The sequence below is a fragment of the Mus caroli genome, unplaced genomic scaffold, assembly GCF_978045245.1.
Source record: "Mus caroli unplaced genomic scaffold, Mus_caroli_1 scaffold_16, whole genome shotgun sequence".
Taxonomy (NCBI): domain Eukaryota; kingdom Metazoa; phylum Chordata; class Mammalia; order Rodentia; family Muridae; genus Mus; species Mus caroli.
In genome coordinates this window covers 56,070,985-56,094,769 of record NW_028227271.1, presented here as the reverse complement: position 1 = coordinate 56,094,769, position 23,785 = coordinate 56,070,985, and the positions used below count along the sequence as shown (strand labels likewise).

The 23,785-nt window shown below is 33.0% G+C and overlaps 1 protein-coding gene across 3 annotated transcripts in view; it reads right to left on the bottom strand.

The window, feature by feature from the left end:
- Positions 1-23,785, bottom strand: part of Csmd3 (CUB and Sushi multiple domains 3) — a 1,262,970-nt gene that overhangs the window by 815,464 nt on the left and 423,721 nt on the right. For all 3 annotated transcript variants that reach the window (XM_029469819.2, XM_021183659.3, XM_029469820.2), the window contains exon 6: positions 16,447-16,559. In XM_029469819.2, coding sequence (XP_029325679.1) covers positions 16,447-16,559 — 113 coding nt within the window. The remainder of the gene's footprint in view (positions 1-16,446; positions 16,560-23,785) is intronic.

The following is a 23,785-nucleotide window of genomic DNA, read 5'->3' as shown; positions in this document are numbered from 1 at the left end:
AGATAAATTTGTAAATTGCCTTTCTAACTCCATCTTGGAATTTTGATGGGGATTGTATTGAATCTGTATATTGCTTTCAGCAAGATAGCCATATTGATTATATTAATACTGCCAGTCCATGAGCATAGGAGACCTTTCCATCTTCTGAGGTCTTCAATTTCTTTCATCAGAAACTTGAAGTTCCTATCATAAAGATCTTTCACTTCCTTAGAGTCACAGCAAGGTATTTTGTATTATTTGTGACTATTTTAAAGGGTGATGTTTCCCTAATTTCTTTCTCAGCCTGTTTGTCCATTGTGTAGAGAAAGGCCACTGATTTGTTTGAGTTAATTTTATATCCAGCTACTTTACTGAAGCTCTTTATCAGGTTAAGGAGTTTTCTGGTGGAATTTTTAGGATATATACTATCATATCATCTGCAAATAGTGATATTTTGACTTCTTCCTTTCCAATTTATATCTCCCTGATCTCCTTTTGTTGACTAATTGCTCTGGCTAGGAATTTGAGTACTATATTGAACATATAGGGAGTAGGTGGGCAGACTTGTCTAGTCCCTGATTTTAGTGGAATTGCTTCAAGTTTCTCTCCATTTAGTTTGATGTTGGTTAGTGGTTTGCTGTATATTGCTTTTATTATGTTTAGGTATGGGCCTTGAATTGCTGATCTTTCCAAGACCTTTATCAGGAATAGTTGTTGGACTTTGTCAAATGCTTTCTCCAGAGACACTGAAACTTATAGAGGAGAAATGAGAAAAGCCTTGAAGATATGAGGACAGGGTACAAATTCCTGAACAGAACAGCAATGGCTTCTGCTGTAAGATTGGGAATCGACAAATAGCACCTCATAATATTGCAAAGCTTTTGTAAGGCAAAAGACACTGTTAATAAGACAAAAAGTCCATCAACAGATTGGGAAAGGATCTTACCTATCCTAAATCAGATAGGGGACTTATATCCAATATATATAAAGAACTCAAGAAAATGGACTCCAGAAAAATCAAATAATCCTATTAAAAAAATGGGCTACAGACCTAAATAAAGAATTCTCAACTGAGGAATACTGAATGGCTGAGAAGCACCTGAAAAAAATGTTCAAAATCCTTAATCATCAGGGAAATGCAAATCAAAACAACCCTGAGATTCCACCTCATACCAGTCAGAATGGCTAAGATCAAAAATTCAGGTGACAGCAGATGCTGGCGAGGATGTGGAGAAAGAGGAACACTCCTCCATTGTTGGTGGGATTGCAAGCTGGTACAACCACTCTTTAATCAGTCTGGTGGTTCCTCAGAATATTGGACATAGTACTACTGGAAGACCCAGCACTACCTCTCCTCGACATATACCAAGAAGATGTTCCAACTGGTAAGAAGGACATATGCTCCACTATGTTCATAGCAGCCTTATTTATAATAGCCAGAAGCTGGAGAGAACCTGGATGTCCCTCAACAGAGGAATGGATACAGAAAGTGTGGTACATTTACACAGTGGAGTACTATTCAGCAATTAAAAACAATAAATTTATGAAATTCTTAGGCAAATGGATGGATCTGGAGGATACCATCCTGAGTGAGGTAACTGAATCACAAAAGAACACAGATGATATGCACTCACTGATAAGCAGATACTAACCCAGAAACTTAGACTACTCAAAATACAATTTGCAAAGCACATGAAACTCAAAAAGAAGGAAGATCAAAGTGTGGATACTTCGTTTCTTCTTAGAATGGGGAACAAAATACCCATGGAGGGAGTTGAGAGACAAAGTTCGGAGCTGAGATGTAAGAAAGGACCATCCAGAGACTGCCTCACCAGGGGATCCACCCTGTACTGGCTTGTTTTGTGTCAACTTGACACAACTGGAGTTATCACAGAGAAAGGAGCATCAGTTGGGGAAATGCCTCCATGAGAACCAACTGCAAGGCATTTTCTCAATTAGTGATCATAGGGGGATGTCCCCTTGTGGGTGGTGCCATCTCTGGGCTGGTAGTCTTGGTTCTATAAGAGAGCAGGCTGAGCAAGCCAGGGGAAGCAAGCCAGTAAAGAATATCCCTCCATGGCCTCTGCATCAGCTCCTGCTCCCTGACCTGCTTGAGTTCCAGTCCTGACTTCTTTCAGTGATGAACAGCAATATGGTCATGTAAGCTGAATAAACCCTTTCCTTTCCAACAGCTTCTTGGTCATGATGTTTGTGCAGGAATAGAAACCCTGACTAAGACACACTCCATATACAAACTCCAAACCCAGACACTATTGCATATGCCAGCAAGATTTAGCTGACAGGACCCTGATATAGCTGTCTCTTGAGAGGCTAAGCCAGTGCCTGGCAAATACAGAAATGGATGCTCACAGTCATCTGTTACATGGAACACAGGTCCCCTAGTGAAGGAGCTGGAGAAAATAACCAAGGAGTCAAAGGGGTCTGCAACCCTATAGGAGGATCAACAATATGAACTAACTAGTACCCCCCAGAACTGTGTCTCTAGTTGCATATGTAGCACAGGATGGCCTAGTCGCCCATCAACGGGATGAGAGGACCTTGGTCTTGCAAAGATTATATGCCTCAGTACAGGGGTACGCCAGAGCCAGGAAGTGGGAGTGGGTGGGTTGGAGAGCAGGACAGGGGGAGAGTATAGGGAGCTTGGGATAGCATTTGAAATGTGAATGAAGAAAATATCTAATTAAAAAAATCACTTGAGGGCTGGTGAGATGGCTCAGTGGTTAAGAGCACCCGACTGCTCTTCCGAAGGTCCAGAGTTCAAATCCCAGCAATCACAAGGTGGCTCACAACCATCCGCAAGAGATCTGGCGCCCTCTTCTGTAGTGTCTGAAGACAGCTACAGTGTACTTACATATAATAAATAAATAGATCTTTTAAAAAAAATCATTTGAAAAAAAAAAGAAAAAAGAAAAAGAAAAAGAAAAGAAAAGAAAAGAAAAGAAAAGAAAAGAAAAGGAAAGAAAAGAAAAAGCCCCCAACTCTAACCCAGACACTATACCCAATTCGTAACATCCCACATAGGAATAAAACTAGTTTTCTCCAATGGGAACATAAACCACACGGAATTCAGGCAGTTGATGGCAAGCACAAAACTGACTCAGTGTATTTCTGGAAGTTTTTCTCTTTTATTTTGATTCATAATTATTTGGCTGAACCTTTTTGTGAAATGTTGCACCATATATATATATATATATATATATATATATATATATATATATATAATATTTGCTCACATATCTATTACCCTTCTTAGCTGGAAATTTTGAAAGTACTGTGTCCATTTCTACAATTTATCTTTGCTCACATACTTTACATTCCTAAGTAAGAAAATTTTCTAGATTGCTCTAAAAATATAGAGCGAATTCCAAACCACTTGACAATGATTATAATACAGTTTCAGAACGAGCTACAGACAGCTGTGGCAAAAGAACGGAGAGGAAAATAATGAAGCCAAATAAAATCTGCCTAAATAACTCAAACCTTTACTCTGGATATGATGGAACATTTGGAGAGATGAATACTTACTTTTACAGTTTATATTTTAGGAACATGTTTTATATTGCTATGAAGCAATTTGGTAATAGAAGCTGAAGAAGGACAGAGAAGAGTGCTTTTATGAAGAAGTTGTAATTATTATATAAAAGTCAGTCATGTGGATAGAAATAAGGGCCAACCCTATCACAGATTAGGTTGAAGGTATGTCTGAAAAACTCTGCCAATATGAGATGAGATGGACAGTATGTTTTGATAATTAGACTAAAGTATGTGAAAGATGTGATATTTATAGGCCTTCTCATATATAAGACTGGGGCATAGTTCAGAAGAAATGAACTGGAGGTACAATATTATGAGCACTTACTGTAGAACTTTAAGGGATGATGCACCAAAAAAAATTAGTATAAGCATTAATTCAGACATTAAATCTAAAAATAAAATCCTGAAAATGCATTTTAGTAAGGTGTATTATCCCAAAATTAAAATGTAGAAAACATGGTTCAAGAAGAGAAAAAAGAATCAACAGTGACAAATCTGTTAGGCTGTTTTAAGTTAAGAACTAAATGTGATGACCTCCATCAATCATGGAGGTGGACTCTAGTGAGAAGTGTGATACAAGGAAAAAACAATAAATACATAAGATGAATATTAAAAAAATAAATAATCTTCAGTTTCTCATAAGAACTCACTGGATAGAATGGAAAGAGAGCAACTTTCAGAGATTGTTGAAAAAGATCATTTTCTTTTCTTTTTTTTTCTCTCTCTCCCAAAATCTCTCTCTCTCTCTCTCTCTCTCTCTCTCTCTCTCTCTCTCTCTCTCTCTCTCTCTCTCTCTCTGTGTGTGTGTGTGTGTGTGTGTGTCTCCCTCCCTCCCTCCCTCTCTTTCTTATTAGTTTGTCACCTGGTATCCCGAAAAACACACTGTCCTAGTTGTTCACATACATTACTTTCCTTGAATGATTTTCTTTTCACATTCTTATATTTCATGCTCTGGTGCCTAATATGTGGTCAGAAAGTTTAATAGAGATTCACATAAGGTTGTCTCTGACATTACTGTGAACTTTAGGAGGGAACTCAACAAATCTAAAGAATTTAAGTAATTGTCCATAAAGTGAATACAAATAGAATCTTAAAGCCCATACTAATTCCATATATAGATAGATATTTTTCTTTTTTGAGAAACTTATTTTTCTAATACAATCCATAATCAAAATAACCTCCATAAATAGGATATTTCTAATTTATAGTTTCCTAATATTTAAAAAATTCTATAAATAAAGGTTTCTTCTAACAAGTTAATTAAAGACATTGCAAAATTGTGTATAATTTCTTTTTAACACATTATATCATTACATAATTTCTTTAATTCTTTAATTTATAACATTAAGTGTGTTTTCCCTCCATATGTAGGGATATAAATTAAATATATTGTATATATTATAATATATGTAATATGTTATGCATATAAGTATATACATTAGATATTATATAATATATATTATTCATGAATTTAATAATTTCTACTCAATACAATGCAATAGAGTATTTCTACTTTCTTGTCCTTTTGTAGTGTTGATTTTTTACACACTGTTTAGTTAAATCCTTAAAGATCAAGTTGTATGTTCTTTTCATCTGCTTAAAACACTTTTGTGAGTCTGACATTGGGACACTGCTCAGTTTTTCCAGTTTACTTCCACTTAGATAATATATCTCTTCACAATTTGAATAAATTCTACGTTCTCCAGACTTATTAGGTCTCTTCTTAGAAGTGTTGTAGCTTCCCTGCCCTGTTTTCTTGTCTAGACAGGACCCCATTCCACACTTCTTATGTAAAGCTTCTTGTTTTACATGATACATCAGCAGAGATGCATATTTATCTCTATACTTATTCCTCTGGTGTGTGTGTGTGTGTGTGTGTGTGTGTGTAACTGGATTAAATATCATGGTACAAGTATTCACACTTGGTCATTCTAATAGTTAGGGTAAAGGTAGACAGAGAGTGCTGTCAATTTATTTCGCTAGAAGGTAAAATTCCGTTATTCACTTACATACTTACATGTCAGAATTGATATCTATGTGTTTAAAAATTACACATTTGTGGACAATTTTGAAGTAAATTATAATTCAGGTAGCATTTAACAGTTTTAATTTTTAACATTCAGTGTTAATTAATGAGCTGAAATTATATTAGTTTGTTTGCCTTTTATTATTTATTTATATTTCATTAAAGATTGAACATTTTAAGTATCTTATAAAACTCAGAAATTTATAATGTTTCAACAAACATAATCGATATTAATATTTTTAGTGCAAAATTATTAGTTACTTTATTTTTGGCAATTTTTAAACTCTGAAACAGATGTTTTCCATTAAATTAGATATAGAGAATTAAAATATCACAGTAGTAATATCTTATTAGTGTGCTAGAAACTGAAATATATTCTGAAAATAAAAATATAAGACAGACTTGTTTGACTTCTATCTTTCTTACATACTTACATTTTGATTCCTCCCACTTCCTACTCTGCCCTTTCTCTCTCTTTCAGATGAGCTCTTTCTTTGTTTTCTTTCAGAAAGAGAAACAAAAGCAACAGCAGCCCTCTAAGGGATATCAACCAGACTTGGCCTCACAATAAAAATAAGACACTGGACATGGCAACCCAGGAAGAGCAAAAGGTTCCCAAGTTCCCGCAAGAGTCAGAGACTGCAAATTCCATAAAAACACCAAGCTAAAAATCATTAACATATATGCAGAGGACCTAGGTCAGACCCATATAGGGTCCATGTTTGTCATTTCTTTTTCTTTGATCCCCTATGAACCCTGCTTACTTGAATCTATGGGCATACTATAATACAGTAAGAAAAAGATTTTATGAGAAGGTGAAAAATAATAAACTTAGGAATACAAATATTTATTGAGATATTTATAAGGAATAATGAAGAGAAAATAACATATATTTAGAAAAGTGCTAAATCCTGGCTATCATATAGAGCCAATCTTTTCCTATGCTTTTAGTTCAGCCTTGGGTATGTCTTCAAATTACAAAACAGAGGAAGATGTGCATTTCCACAATATATAAATCTAATTCTAAAAATTATATACTTCATTCAAGTATATCTATATCTGTCTGTCTGTAAATCTATCTATCATTTTCCAAATAATATATTTCAGCTAGCTTTAGACAAATATAAAAATAGTTTTGCTGTAAAAGTTTTTTAGATAACTTTGATTTAAAAGGCCCTTGAGTACAGAATTTTTGGCAAAATTGTTCCTTGTCTTAGAAGAGAACTTTGAACACTTTGTAAATGTGTAATTCTCAAATACTAACAATACTATAGGTAAGAATTCTCTTAACTATAGAATATTAAAAATATTGTTCACTTGGTGTTAAAACTGACTTTGGCCTACAGCCCCACTTATCATTTAATTAAATTAGAACACCCTATAGAAAACTTTTAAGTAAGTAGGATAGCAAAGAAAGAGATAAATGTGTCATGAAAACACATTATAAATTATATAAGAAGAATTCTGACAAGAAGATAAGAATATGGAAGGGTCATTTGTGCACAAAGGTATGTAGAAAGTACTAAATTGCAAATCAAAGATATGCACTAGGCAGAAGTCCATTGTGAAGTGTATAGGAAGCTTAAAGTGTTGTGTCCTTTATGTGACAATAGAATATTCATACAAAAAACCCCTCGCTTTTCTTTGCTTTTCATGTAGTCAGTGGTTACAGGATAATCATTCCATTTCAAAGCATTTAACACTAGATTGAGGAAGAATATTAGCTCTGGGGTAATTCAATGTTTTAAATCCCTCTAAGCCAATGGAAAAGTTGAAAACAAGATTAAGTTTAGTTAATGCATCTTATGAATTTAGTGGAGATCAGAGTCTTCATTTTTAATAAAGCAAATTATTTCTGGTTGACACATTTAATGAATATTTTAAGATTAAAAAATCTATAGTTGATATACACGTTTCATGATTTCTTAAAGAATAGGTGGCTTTTGAAAGAAAAATGAAAAAGGAACTGCAGAAAATGAGCTGCCTACTAGAAAGCATCAGAAGATGACATCAGAAGAGGACATCAGAAGATGACATCCAATGCAGTGTTAATGTAGTAGAGGTTTTGGGAAAATCAACATCCCCAGTCCCATGCACTCATACATCAACTGTACTTGATTATCTTATAAAGACAGCAAGAATCTTCTAAATAGCTAATAGTCAGTAATCAACTCAAGTTATACTCCAATTTTGAAAAATACATGATTCTAATGTAGTAAAGAAATGAGCAACTCTTGAAGAAAAAAAAAAAAAAACATTCAATTTGAAATGTCCTAATAAGTACAAGAAGTCAATAGCTTTCATAATACTTTAGGAAATCTCCAATGAAAAAAATATGTTGTTTATATTTTATACTGCTTATTTAATTCTCATTTACATTCTTGCTAAATGAAATTAAGAATTGTTTCTGCGAGCTGGTGAGATGGCTCAGTGGGTAAGAGCACCCGACTGCTCTTCCAAAGGTCCAGAGTTCAAATCCTAGCAACCACATGGTGGCTCACAACCATCCGTAACGATAGTGTCTTCTGGAGTGTCTGAAGACAGCTACAGTGTACAGTGTATTTTTATATAATAAATAAATAAATCTTTAAAAAAAAGAATTGTTTCTGCTTCTTTTAATATTTTTTCAAATGGCGTAAATTTTATTAACATATGTCATATTGTTCTATTGTTATTGTTTCTGTTAGTTGTTTGCTGAGATCTGTAAGGCCATTGAATAATTAGAAGGTAAGGGATACTGAAGGATTTAACAGAAGTGGTCACTGAAGATATATATCAGGCTAAAGCTGTGCTGTCTGACAGTATATTTGTGGACTTTAAGTCACAGGAACGATAATATTTAGATGGCAAGGAGCTGTCTTTGTGCAGTCTGTGCCAATGTATAAATTTAAAACTCAGTGCTCTTTCCACAATATGTGCATGCAGAACATACAAGCCAGAGAATCCCTCATTGTCTTTCTATCTTTGTCTTTTGCATTTGTGCTTCTAGGAATTTCTCCCTTTCTGCATCAGTAGTTTCAGGTTTTTATTACCCTACTATTTAAACAGCTGAATTGGGAAAATGCTTATTGAGTTTTTGTTATATTGATAAAATACAAAAATAAGTATGTTTTTGTAAGTTTGATCGGTGCATGACCAGAATTTGTGAAGGTTAACCTGAGTCATGGGCATTCTAAATCATGATTAATTGGTTGTCTGGATGAAAGGAAGATACATTTCATTGTAAAAAGAGTGATTTCCTCTAGCTCCCTCATTGGAGATCCTGTGCTGAGTTCAATGGATGGGTGACCATCCATTAGACTAAGCACAGGGTCTCCAATGAAGGAGCTAGAGAAAGGACCTAAGGAGCTGAAGGGATTTACAGCCCCATAGGAGGAACAACAATATGAAATAACCAGTACACCCAGAGCTCCCAGGGACTAAACCACGAACCAGAGTACAAATGGTGGGACTCATGGCTCCACCTGAACATGTAGCAGAGGATGGCCTAGACACTCATTAATGGGAGGAGAGGTCCTTAGTCCTGTGAATGCTCTATGCCCCAGTGTTGGGGAATGCCAGGAACAGGAAGTAGGAGTGGGTGTGTTGGTGATCAGGGGAAGGGGAAAGGGGAGGAGGGGCTCAGAGGGGAAATCAGGAAAAGGAATAACGTCTGAAATGTAAATAAAGAAAATATCTAATAAAAAAGTGCAAATTGTACATCCCCCCAAAAATGAGTGATTTTTATTACATAAATAATACATTAAATTTTAGCATTTTCAAAAACATGACATAAATATAACTTCATTACTCTGCCAATTATTCTACTGCTTTCATTCCACACTGTTGGTTTGTACAAATCTAAAGAAATACAAGATTTAAAAAGTATATAACAGATGTTTTACATGTGTGCATGTCTATTCGCTGGTAACATAAATCTAATGATATCTCACAAAGTTAATTTAAATGTTACTTGCTAATTATGTGACATGAATTACTGAATATAATTTTAGCATTATGCCACTATATACTTACATATTCTTCCCTTTTTAAAAGCACTCAGCTGAAAGTATTTCAAAAAAAACCAAAACACCCTGACAATGTACAATGAAAAATTGAAGCCTCTATTAAGTGTTGTGAGGGGGGCTGGTGAGATGGCTCAGTGGGTAAGAGCACCCGACTGCTCTTCCGAAGGTCCAGAGTTCAAATCCCAGCAACCACATGGTGGCTCACAACCATCCGTAACGAGATCTGGCGCCCTCTTCTGGAGTGTCTGAAGTATAGCTACAGTGTACTTACATATAATAAATAAATAAATCTTAAAAAAAAAAAAGTGTTGTGAGTGTCTTATTCTGAATTTCAAACACTGCTTCTCTTACAAATGATATGTTTGAAAGTGACTCTTAGGTAAGTTGTAGTCGCACATTAAGAACAACACTGCTGATGCTGCTGTTAGCAACAATAACAGCAGTTTCTCTGTTTCTTATTCGGAGACAGAGGTCATTTAAAGTGTTTTCAATGTGTTATCTAAGATAACAATGATCATTTTCTGAACCTCCATATATGTACACATCTCTATATTAACGTTGATGAGAAGCAGAGAGCTGCAGTCATTAAGACCTATATCTGCCAGTGCACAGGGTAGCCTAGCACTTGATGCTTTTTGCCAAGTCTGCTGTTTTTTTTTCAAATAGCATCTCAATGAATATCAGCTTCTCTGGGCGTATACAATGTGAGGCACAGAGTTTTACAGGACATATGCAGACTTTTGATCAGGCCCCTCTTCCCACCTAATCATGTGTGCATGGGTAGGCCACATACAAGTAAGTTGCCCAAACATCTTTGGGTTCTGTTGGGTAAAATAGAGGTGTGGGGATTATATAAACTGAGGCATATGCAGATATTATACAAATTATAATTCATATTATTTATGCTTGCATAACATTTGATCGTTGATCACCTACAATAGGAATATTGGGATTCCAGACACCCTCCTACAAAAACATATTTGTTTTCACTCTTTCAAGCACATTATATTTCTCCAAACACCTTCTGAAAACTAAATTTTTATAAAGTCATGAGATATTGAAAGGGAGGTTGGGACACATCAATTTTATATGGATCCTTTTTTTATTTTGTTTTAGAGAGATATTTAAATTATAAGGCTCTGTTAAAAGTATTTGCAAACTTATGATTACTGCATGATCATAGCAAAGCACCCCCTCATCCTAAAGTAAGAAGTCTGAGCTCTATATTTCTATAAAAATTTTATGGATGGCAAGGGTTAATGATGATGGCACAAGCACCAATATCAATATCAATATCTGATACACTAATTGCTGTACGACAAACATTTCTTCTGAAATCAATAATTCATAGAAAAATGTCAAAATTAAAAAAGTATCCATACAGCATTTTAGAAGACAGTAATATATGTTAATCTAGTTGACATTTTTATGTCTTACTGAAATTTAAGTCTTGAGTTGCAATCAGGTAAAAGCAAACTAACAGGTTGCATATAGGGCATCATGCTAATACCAAAGATCTATTGGTATTATGACTTAAGAGAACTTTAGCTACTATTGATAGTAGGCCAAGCAAAGGAAATCATGGAGTGTAACAGACAACTGACTATGCTGAATAAAGAACTCATGAGTTCCATGCATACATCAACAATAGATGCCCACATGGTACTCATTTACCAAGAAGTAACAACTCTCCAAAAAACAGTTTGTTCATGAAAACCAAAGTTTTATGTCAATAACTTGGTTATATTTCACAACTATTAAGATTCACAGGCTATTCTTACATCTACAAGTATTCTCGAAAAGAAATAAGTATTCCAATCTTGAAGACCTGAGTACTCACTTTGAGAAGAGAATATACATGCAAAAAAGACTTTTCGCTTAAAATTCAGTGATATATGCTGTTTCTCGTATCAGCATAATTGAATATGACTTTTGCAACTGATTGACAATTAATACTCTTCAAATTAGTGTAGATTTGAAAATATTTTCTATTTAACTGTCAGTAGACTATAACTTTTTTCATAGTGCTTGGTTGCTTGGTGTATTTTATAAGAGTAGTAGAAATTGAAATCATGTTCTGAGCTATTTTAGAGCTTTACAAATTCTACGAGATTATAAAGAAAGTTAATATAATTTTATTTTATTTTGAATTTATAATATCAAAAGGACACATATGCTTATAAAATATTGACATAAAATAACATACAAAGCAAAGTTATATGTTAGTTATGTTGTCACATTTTTATGAAAGTATCTATAATCATTCCTACTTAGTTATGTCATTCATATTTATTTCAAAATCGAAATTTATTTTGATCAATTCTTGTTATTAGAAATTAATGAAAATTTATACAAAAACTATGAAACATTTAAAAATACTGATATTTACTATGATTTTGAGTTCATTTCATTATTTTTCTTGTCTTTTCCTGCTGTGCTTTTTTTTTTTCTTTTTGGATTTTTGATACAGGGTTTTTCTATGTAGCCCTGGCTATTCTGGAACTCACTCTGTAGACCAGGCTGGCCTCGAACTCAGAAATCTATCTGCCTTTGCCTCCCAAGTGCTAGGATTAAAGGCATGCGCCACCATTTCTAGGCATGCATCGCGTTTTTAAACCCTTAGTCTAAGTGATCTTTTTATCAGGGTCCCACTGGAAAGATTACCAGAAGTACTTTCCTTTTCTTTCCTTTGTGTAGTGTCTACGATAATATGTAATATATTAATCCATAATAAGGATATACATATACATATATAACTTGATCCTAAATACCATCATCTGCCTTATCTACTTAAATGACTTATTTAACCAAAAAAAAAAAAAGGCACAGATTACCCAAATGATTTTAAATTTTTAATCCTCACATTTCTCCTTCCCTCATGCTCATATTATGGGCATGTAAATCTCATAATATATGGGTCAGCCTGGACCTTCTATATGCTAGGCATATTCTATATTCTAGCTGGACTGTGTCCCCAACCCACATGATTTCAATTTTATAATAAAATTTTATTTTTTATTATAACATAATTTTATCATTTCGCCCTTTCTTCCCCTCTAGTCATTCAATATATTCCTCCTCTTAAACTCATAGCCATTTTAAAGAGTCAATTGTTGCCTCATACATACACATTTTAATACAATGTATTTGTACTTCATTTTGATTATTAACACGGTGATCAAGCTATTTTTTTTCTAGAAATGACTATATTTTATTACAATTGAGAGAAACGGTTTGCTAGATCTGATTCTATTGAGAATGATTTTCATAATTTATTATGAAATGCTTCACACTGGAATATAGAAATAAAATAATAATCAGCTGTTTTGTTGTACCTTACAAATCTGGAATTTATTAACGGAGTTTTAAGGGAGATCCATGAGTATGTTGCTAAATCAATTTTCAGAACTGTAATTTTTTTGAAAAGCTAGTGTTTTATTGATCACCTAATAAATAGTTTATTTTAACTATATTATTAATTGATATTTCCTTTCTATATCTATAAAATACAATGGATTTTTCAAGATAAATACATAAATTTTACATGACTTCCAGATTTTTAGGGCATTATATTTTATATTGGCATGACTATTAACATTTATTTACATCTCATAATAAGTATTATGAGGAAACATTTAGTATTTTTTAATACAGAAGTATCTCAGTTATCTGTGCTTTTAGGTTTACAATACCAACTAAAAGAATAAATTCCATAAACAAGAAATGTAATAGAAGGAAAACATATTTTCATTCTTGTTTTTTCCCCCTATAATAAAATTACAATAGAAAAATTTCCAGTTAAAAGTAATCAGGAATGAAAAGAAATTAAAAGAGAAAAAAACCAATGATATCAAAATAAAAAAAAGAGAGATTGTTCAGTCAATCATAAACACTAAACACCAATATTTAGTTTTGTTCTCTTAGAACTTAGTAAAAGAAAAATGGTAGCTTGTGCCATTTGCTAAAAATAATGCGGTTTGTCTCTAGGATTTTTGTAAGAGTCAAATATATCATTTACAACCTTTTCTATAACATACAGACATTGGAAATTTAATAAAAACTATTAGTTTATAAAATAAGTGTATAATCTGTGGGATGGATAAATACTTACAGAGAACTACAGAGCAACCCTCAATATATTTATCCAAAAGTAAAAGTAATCTCCTAGACCATAGCAAGAATAGTAGACACTGACTGAGTGAACAAATGATCTCTGAAGATTTGTAATTATTCAGTCATCAGATTATAGGAGGTGTTTTACAAGGAGGAATAGGGGAAATCTTGGTTCCTAGTTTTTATTAATAATGAATGTGTGTGAAGACCATAATAGAAATAGATGCCCATTGAAATTAAACACATGGTTAACAGCATTAGTAGAGCATAAATTAAAATGATAATAATGAAAAATTTAAAAAATACTGTTACCTGTATAGAAATGCATTCTATACTTTTAAGCCCAGAATATATACATAACATTAAAAAATATTTTTGGGAAGAAACCTCCTTCCCAGTTTTACTTACTACATACCACATTGTCAAAAGTGGTTCCAATAAATAAATAAATAAATAAAATTCTAAAAAAACTGTGGGCACATTCGTTGTATCTGAGTAATGGAAAACTCACTTTGTTTTTAAACTCTGGCTCCAGAAATTAAATATTCAATTCGGTCACAATATTTACAGTTCTTTTTCTTCTGGCTGGGATGTGTGTTTTTCACTCATCCTAATTGAGAGATGATCTCATTCCACCCAAACTCTTTCCCTGGATGTAAAATTTGTGTTTTTACTCTAACATCAAAATCTCTGTATTTGCATAGAACTAGTGTGTCTCTCTATTGTGGCTTGTTTCACTCATAGTACTTAAGCTAAAAGTACTCAGAAAATCGGGATTGGATTCCATATGTATACAAGAAGAATCACTATAAAAAATAGTGGAATGAATAAGAATAAAAAATATATAAAGAATTAGTAATTTAAACTTTGTTTTCTACAACATAGCTTCAATTTTTATCAGCGTATGTACTATTTTCAGTGGTAGGCAATATTGAAGAAACTAAATTAAGTCTTGATAATACTCTTGAAGGTAATGTAAGATTGAGTGGAAGAACAGTGAGAATAACCAAAGATCTACATCTACTTGTATTTGGGCCATTATCTCATGAAGCAAAAAATTAAAAAAAAAACCTACTTTAATATGATTTTTATACAATAATATTACATTTAGATGATATATCATTTAATATTGAGATACACTTGATTTTCCTCATATCTTCAAATGTAAATAAAATGTCAGCTATTACTTCTATCCTGCTATCGGTAAAAACAGAAGGCATACAACTGAAAGGCCATCAACAGCAAAAGTTAAGATTTTAAGCTTTGAATAATTGCCACCCTACATTTCTCATTTCATTATACAGAAGAATCACAACCCTAAAGTCAGATATATGAAAAAAATGTAAAAATTAGACCGTTAGAGATGTAACCAGAAAGCTCAAGGGTCTACAGTAACTATTTCTTAAAAAAAAAAAAAGGAAGAAGGAAGGAAAGAAAGAAAGAAAGAAAGAAAGAAAGAAAGAAAGAAAGAAAGAAAGAAAGAAAGAAAGAAAGAAAGAAAGAAAGAAAGAAAGTACTTCTGGTTCTGAAATGGTTTAAATTGATAACATTCAAATGATCATGAATGGATCACTATATTAATAGAAGCTATGAAAGTAAGTTAAAAATGCTGTGTATGTTTATCTTTCACCTATAGTACTTTTTGGTGGTTAATATTATATTTTCTGTTATGGGAAATAATTAACCAATGAGGTAGTTTTAATAGCATATTTGTATTCAACGTCAATTCCTTTACTCTACAAAGACATTTGAAAATTTTCTTTAGGGAATAGTCTATAAATTATTTAAGGTGTTTCATTAGTGCTTTTTGTTACAGAAATATCTGTTACTCTACTAAGAAAATCAAGATACAACTCATATTAATCTGTAATACTAATTAGAGAGAAGCTTCATTGATCCAATATTTGTAGAAGTCTCTTGCCTTTAAAATATTAATTAATTACCGAAATGTGTACTTCAAAAGACAACATATGTTCTGATACTATTTCAGTTAATTAAGATCTGCTATGATGAGTCACCGTATTAAATCTACAAAATGCTTAAGATAAAAGAATACCAGAGGAAATATTTAAAAGCACAAAAGCAAACAAAAAGAGCTAATGGAGTATATAGCTTTAACAATGCTCACTAGCGCCTGAGCAGTTGCTGATACACTAGTGTGAGTGAAATGATTTGCTATATATTGAGTCTGACATCGTGTCCTCCGGGCTCTTGAATTATTACTGAGTATTGTAGCAACTACATTGTTTTTGATGTGTTATCTTCCTCCTAAATTTGTCCCAATGAGTTTTCCAAGGTAACCCTTCAAATATTATAGCCTACTCATTTAAAATTATGCCTGTTAATAAAATCAGTAGATATGAATTCTATTAAGATTAATTATACTTGTAATAACAGACAAACTATGTATGAAAATGGAATTAAGGTGATAAAGAACTAACTCACAACTACAGGTTTTCTGCATGATTTTGTAGCATGATTTCTGCTGAAGCATGTCATTAAGTCCAAGTGTTATATCTTCTGCAATATACATTCTAGAGGTTATAACATTTTTTTAACTTTAATCATTGTGCTATATGAAACTCTATTATCTTTAATATGTAATTTAGTTATGAATACATTATTTTCTTAGAAATAATGACGTTCTTTTCTGATGTAAATCAATTTTATAAATGTAAAGGACTTTTTTTCAGACTATACAATGCAGTTGTGCATACCAAAATCATTTTACACATCAAGAGAAGAAGAGGTGATCATTAAACATACCTTGGTAGGGAGCACTAAATCCGCGGTAGCGGTGATTGCTGTCTGTAACAAAATGCAGTCTGAGCCAGTTTTTGTTGCTGATAATTGGTGGTGGTATATTCATTCCAGATAACCTGAATTAAGAAAGAAAACAAAATAAAAATTTAAAAAGCTTTTGGGCAGTAATTATTCTTACTGACTTGGGGAGAAAAAAGGTAGCTCCCTACATAAAATACACAAACCAATGACTTTACACTGCTAACTTTTTTTAGGAAATGTGAAATGTATTATAGAATTAATCAAAATATAGTAACATGGTTTTAAACATTATATTTTGATCAGATTGCATGTATTGCTGAAATCTACTGTAAAAATAACAACTTTTTAACGCTCATTACTTGTTTTAACATAATTATTGCACAATTAAAAGCTTTATAACCTTGATAGTAATAAAGGTATTAAACATTTAATTAGTGGTAATAATCACAGTACTTTTGTGTACATATTGGTATAACAAACTTGCAAAGAAGAAATTCTTCAAAGAATTTGAGACTCATTTTTCCTGTATAAGACTGGATAGTTATCTTTACACCTTTGTTAGTCTCCTATTTTAAATATTTCAAATACGATAGCATCTTTAACCACATGTTCTTACTGTTTAACACAATTTAATAATGTTCTATATTTTCATGATTACCTGGGTTATATTTTATAACACCGTATCAGGTTCCAGACACTGACGAATGGAAGGCAAAAGTGGGTTTATTTGGGTGTAGGTTAAGTAGGCTGTGCAACCAGACAGGCATAAGAACTGTTGATGTTAAGTGAGGTCAAACCTGAGCTTCTGAGGCTAGGAAGGAAAACAAAGGTTGTAGACTCCCTTTTCTTCCCTTCTATGGGTTGAGAAGCCTTTCTTGCCAGGGCACCCCCAGCAGAGAGGCAGAATGTGGTACCTAATTTGGGAATTATATTTAATATCAATGTAATCGGTGGGAAAGACACCATCCTGTCTTTAAGTTAAATGTTTATAGTGAAATATTGAAAATGTACTCTAGGAAAATATCAATTATGATTAAACTATTAAGTAACTTGATTTTATAATTACCAACCATCTTTACAGAAGTTGTGTTTTTCTAATTTGATTGAATTAAGGAATGTCTCCTAAATATAGGTCTTCCATATAGCTAACCAAAGTTTCCAGTTATCCTATGTAGACTATTATGCTGTGCAGTAGAAGCTTTAAAGTGTGTAAGCAGTCTGCAGATATATTTAATATTTTTCAAGTCTATATTTTTTATGCCTCAGAAGGAAATACTGATCTCTTAACTTGAGTTTGTTTTAAGGATATAAGGAATCATGATCCTCTCAGTATATCATTGGGTGATAGTAACAGACCACTGGGAGATAAAACACTTGGATACAACCACTGGTGAGGAGTATGTTTGCTGGCACAAAGTCCTCCTTTGGGCATGCATGCCACTCACTTATGAGAATCCACTTTCCTTATAGTCCTTGTTCAAGACCTTTGTGAATGGCCACATATCCTTAGTAGCTTTATTATGCGGCAACATGATAACATTCATCTTGAAAAAGTCAATGTTAGTAAATATACACACACACCCTGAAAACCTTTACTTTACTATATCAGGGTGGCTATTAGTTTTCAGATGGTTGAATTTTATGCATTTCTCATTTCTATTCTATCTTTATAATATACTCTAATATTTCTTTAGTTATCTATAATTTCCTCTTTTTACAGAGGTAGCTCTCATTATTGGTCTAGCTGGCTAAACTTTTTCATGATTGAATTTAGTAAATAAAGACCCACAATATTTGGCTAGATAATTTAAACTAATTTCAAATATTTATTTCATTATTGTCAGAAATAAACAGGTTCTGCTTGTTTTTGTTGATTTGTTTGCTTCAAGTAACAGTAAATACATAAATAAATAAATAAATAAATAAATAAATATGCCTTTACATCATTCACACATACAAGAGAGTATCCTGTTTCGTGCTAGATTTTGATTTACAATTTGAGCTGTTAAATTCTCTGATTTTGTCAACAAAAATATACATGGGGTGGATTTTTCAGACAGCCTGCGTACATTTTTAAATGCAATGAACTGTAGCACATTATTAGCTTTATGGCTGAGACAAAAGGATGGACCATCTAGAGACTGCCATATCCAGGGATCCATCCTATAATCAGCCTCCAAATGATGACACCATTGCATACACTAGCAAGAGTTTTCTGAAAGGACCCTGATATAGCTGTCTCTTGTGAGACTAGGCCGGGCCTAGCAAACACATAGGTGGATGCTCACAGTCAACTATTGGATGGATTACAGGGTCCCCAATGGAGGAGCTAGAGAAAATATCCAAGGAGCTAAAGAGATCTGCAACCCTGTAGGTGCAACAACATTATGAACTATCCAGTACCCCGGAGCTCTTGACTCTAGCTGCATATGTATCAAAAGATGGCCTAGTCGGCCATCACTGGAAAGAGAGGCCCATTGGACATGCAAACTTTATATGCCCCAGTACAGGGGAACGCCAGGGCCAAAAAGTGGGAATGGGTGGGTAGGGGAGTGGGGGGGAGGGTATGGGGGACTTTTTGGATAGCATTGGAAATGTAATTGAGGAAAATACGTAATAAAAAAATATTTAAAATAAATAAATAAATGTACTCAAGAACAAAGAGTTTGAAAGGAGGCTTTTACAAAATTCATTAAATGAAAAGTAATTTCCCAATATTATTTAAAATAAAAAAGAATGGACCAAGTGATACAAAGATATAACTTTCCACATTTTCAAGGAATTTAATGAATTTTCTGCAACATAGATAGCAAATGCAAGTACAAGCATTGTACAACTGTAAAACATGAAATGACTTTCTAGAGTGTAGCATAGTAGAGGCAAATGAGAGAAGGAGAATTGAACATAGCAATTTAGACATGGCAATTGGATATTTTAGATGGGTGCAACTAAAAGAAGACAAAGCAATCCTGAGCAAAAAGAACCATGCTAGTGAGACTATCATTCCATATTTCATGATATAACATAAAAACTATGTTTCTCCTGAATGAATGTGAGTGTTCTACATGCATGCCAGGTACTTGTAGAAGTTAGAAGACATCTCTGAATCCCTTGAAGCTGGAGTTATGGATGTCTGTAAGCCACTATGTAGATGCTAGGAATTTTCATCCAGTAAACTAAAACAGGTAATGTTGTTAACCACTAAGCCATATCCCCATTCCATAAAACACTATGATACAAGTACAAAACACATATGTAGAACAAGTGAAAAAATAGAAGTTCCAAACATGAGTATACATAGCTATAAACATGTTATATTTGTCAACAAAGCCAAACAAACTAAACAACCAACTTTAAACAAGACACAAGAAAACATCTTCAACACACTGGTCAGAGAAAACTGTATGGTTCCATACAGACGAATAATATTAGACCCACACCTATAATCGTACACAAAACTTAACACCAAATGGATCAAAGACATCAGTGTGAAATACAAAATGTTGAAAGCACTAGAAGAAAACATACAGAGTACTCTATTAGATATAGGCATTGAAAAGGATTTTCTGAATAGATTTTCATTTTTCTAAGAATTAAAGAACTGACAGGTGTAACCTCATTTCCTTAAAAAGTTTATAATAATTACAAGAAAAAAATGAAGAAAAATCCCATAGAATGGGAGAGGATATTTGTCAACTATTCATTTGACAGAAGATTAATATTCAAAGATATAAATAACTTTTAAAAATCAAGGAAATGAAATGATAATTAAAATGGCTTATGAATCTGAATAGAGTCCTAATCATAAGTGAAACACATAAGCCTTCATAATGACACCCATGAGAAAAATATTCTAAAAGGTTTGGTAATTGTTAGAGTTTATATTACTCTTATAAAACATCATGACTCAAAGGAACTTTTGAAGAAAAGGATTTATTTCAGCTTATATCTTCTATACATAGTCCATCATAAAGTTAGGGATGGAACTCAAAGCAGGGCTGTGGTGATAGCAAGTGAAAAACAATCAGTTTAGGAATGCTATTTACTGTCTTGTTTCTCATACCTTGTTCAACCTGTTTTCTTATACAACCCAGAACAGTCTGCCTAGGGATGACACACTTAAGGTAAACTAGGCCTGCCCATATCAATCAGCAATCAAGATAATATCCTAAATACTTTCATATATGCTGATTTCATAAAAGCATTTTCCATTGAAGGTAACCTCTTATCCAATATATATAGTCCATAGCTATCACACTTAACAATATAGCTGTCTAAACAAGATCAAAATAATAACAATACAAATTAGCATACCATGGTGGGATAAAATCCTCAGGCCTCATATATGAACATATATAGGCAATTAATAACTGAAAGAAATAATATTAGTCTTTGTTTAGTAAATACCAACTGGTGCACTAAAATTATATAAGCAGAACTAAATAGACTCAGGATTTTGCATTTATGTATTTATTTGTATATATGTGCTTATCTATATGTATCAATAATATTTAAAAAGCCATAAATGTGGGGGACAGGCATTGAAGGGATTTATGGGAGGTATGGGTAGGAGAAATACTATAAATATAGTGTACATATACTATATTTAAAATATTAATTTGATTTTAAAAATAAATTTCAATCCTATAAAATAAAATGTAGTGATCTATCTGCATTCTATTATCTTTGGTACTCAGAGAGACAGTCAAGCCTAAACAGACAGGTATTCATTTTCCCCAGGATCCTGAAATCTAGCTGTTATTGGAGCTCTCCTACACCCCAAGTTGTCTTTCTCTCCCATTCTTGCTCTTTTTTTTAAAAAAAAAAAAAAAAAAAAAAAAAAAAACCTGGTTTGACTCTCTTCTCTGGCTCTGAGATAAGGTACTTTCCTCAGGCATTTTCTATCCCCGTGACCTTGTTAAATTAATTGTTCCATGTTCAGCCACAATTTGTGCTTCTCTGATTCACTCATTTATCTTATCTTAGGGCACTTTAATGTACTTCATTTTAGGACTGAAATAAATATAATTCAACTTTATTTACTTACTCTTAATCATGGTCAGACAAGCCAGCTTTGAAGTAAGGTTAAACCAGATGCTTAATCTCTTTCTGTGTCCTAACAGAGCACATTGGGATAATGCCCTTTCTTGTCTCATTTCTTACTTTATGTAGTAGTAAGCTTACTGTTTTTCACACTATTACAGATTGCTTGCAACATCTTAAATCCATGATACTTAGTATGTTAACTGATTAATAGCATTGAGATGCTAGATTCATTTATTTAAAAAATTAATAAGTAGAAGTTTGGGGGTATAAGTTAAATACCTAATTTTTTTTCTCATTCAACAACATATTTTAAATTTCACTTTATGCCACTATGAAATATTTTCTAGTTTTAGTTTATTTGAAACCAATTTGAAATGCTATTTACTTTCAAAGGCCTTGACATTGTCTAACCTGAATGTTTTCTGAGACTCAAAATACTTGTTAAAAAGTATAGATAATATGTATATTATCTTTGACTACATTACTAACTTCTTATACTTAGTTTTTAACTAAGAATCTTCATGAATACTTCATTTCCCAATCTGCACCCTCACCTACAACTGTAGCATAGAGGCATGCCTGCTTCCCAACCTCACACCCTGTCTACCAGGAGGTCAGCCCTAAGCATGGAGATGGGAGGCCTGCTCTAACCAGAGACAGCACTGTCTGCCTGCCAGGAGGCCTGCTCTAACCCAGGTAACACACAACTCTGCCTGTCTGTAAGGAGGTTTGCTCCAATCTGATATACCCAGGCTACTTAACAACAGATATAACTAGATGGCGAAAGGCAAGTTAAAAAAAAAAAAAAAAAAAAAAAAAGCATCAGAAGCCAATGTAATTTAGTACAATCAGAACTTTGTTCTCCTACCACAACAAGGACTGAATATTTTAGGACACCTGAAGAGCAAGATTCTGACTTAAAATCCTCTCTGATGAAGGTGATAGAGGCCTTTAAGGAGGCTATTAAAAATTCTCTTAAAGAAATACAGGAAAACATAGACAAATAGGTATAAGTCCTTAAAGAGGTAAAAATGAATACCTTAAAGAAATACAGGAAAATATAACCAAGCAGGTAAAGGAATGGAAGAAAACAGTCCAAGATCTAAAAATAGAAATAGAAATAAAGAAATCATAAATGGAGGCAACCATGTAGAACCTAGGAATCAGGAGATATAGTTGCAAACAACATCAAGAGAATACAAGAGATGGAAGAGAGACTCTCAGGTGTAGAAGATGTCATGAAGATATTTTTACAAAGGAAATGCAAAGTATAAAAAGTTCCAAATCTAAAATATCCAGGAAATTTGAGACACAATGAACCAAACCTAAGAATAATAGTAGAAGAGGGTGAGGACTCCCAGATCAAAGAGCCAGAAAATATTTTCAAAAAAAATCATATAAGAAAATTGGCCTAACCTAAAGAAAGAGACAGTCATGCAGATCCTAAAGGACCACAGATGCCAGCAAAACTCTTGGTTACCATAGATGGACAAACCATGACAAATCAAATTTTAAAAATATAGTTGTAAAAACCAACCTACAGAGTATACTACAAGGAAAACTACAATACTAGGAGGGTAACTAACTATACCTAATAAAACATAAAAATGAATTATCTCGGAACAAATGCAAAAGAAGAGAATTACACAAGCATAATACCTCCTCCAAAAACAAAACAACAGGTAATAGCAAGCATTAGTAATTAATATCTCTCAGAATCAACAGACTCAATTCCCTAATAAAAGATAGAGGCGAACTGACTCTATATGCAAACAGGATCCATCATTCAGATGCATACTAGAAACACACCTCAGCAACAAAGATAGGCATCACTTTAAAGTGAAAGGCTGAATATGTTTTCTAAGCAAGCTGCAATAGTCATTCTAACATCCAATTAAATAAAATTTCAACTAAATGTTCTCAAAAGAGATGGGGAAGATACTTCATACTCATCAAAGGAAAATCCATAAAGATGAAGTCTCAATTCTGAACATCTCTGATCTACATGCAAAGGCACCCACATTCATAAAAGAAACTGTACTAAAGCTCAAAATACACATTGACCCACACACAATTATAGTGGGACAATTCAACTTCTCACTCTCATCAATGGACCAGTCACAGAAACAGAAACTAATCAGAAACACATTGAAATTAACAGAAATTATAAACATAATTGATTGAACAGATACGTACAAATATTCCTGACCCTAAAATAAAATATATATCTTCTTCTCAGCACCTTATGATACCTTTCCAAAATTGACTAAATAAC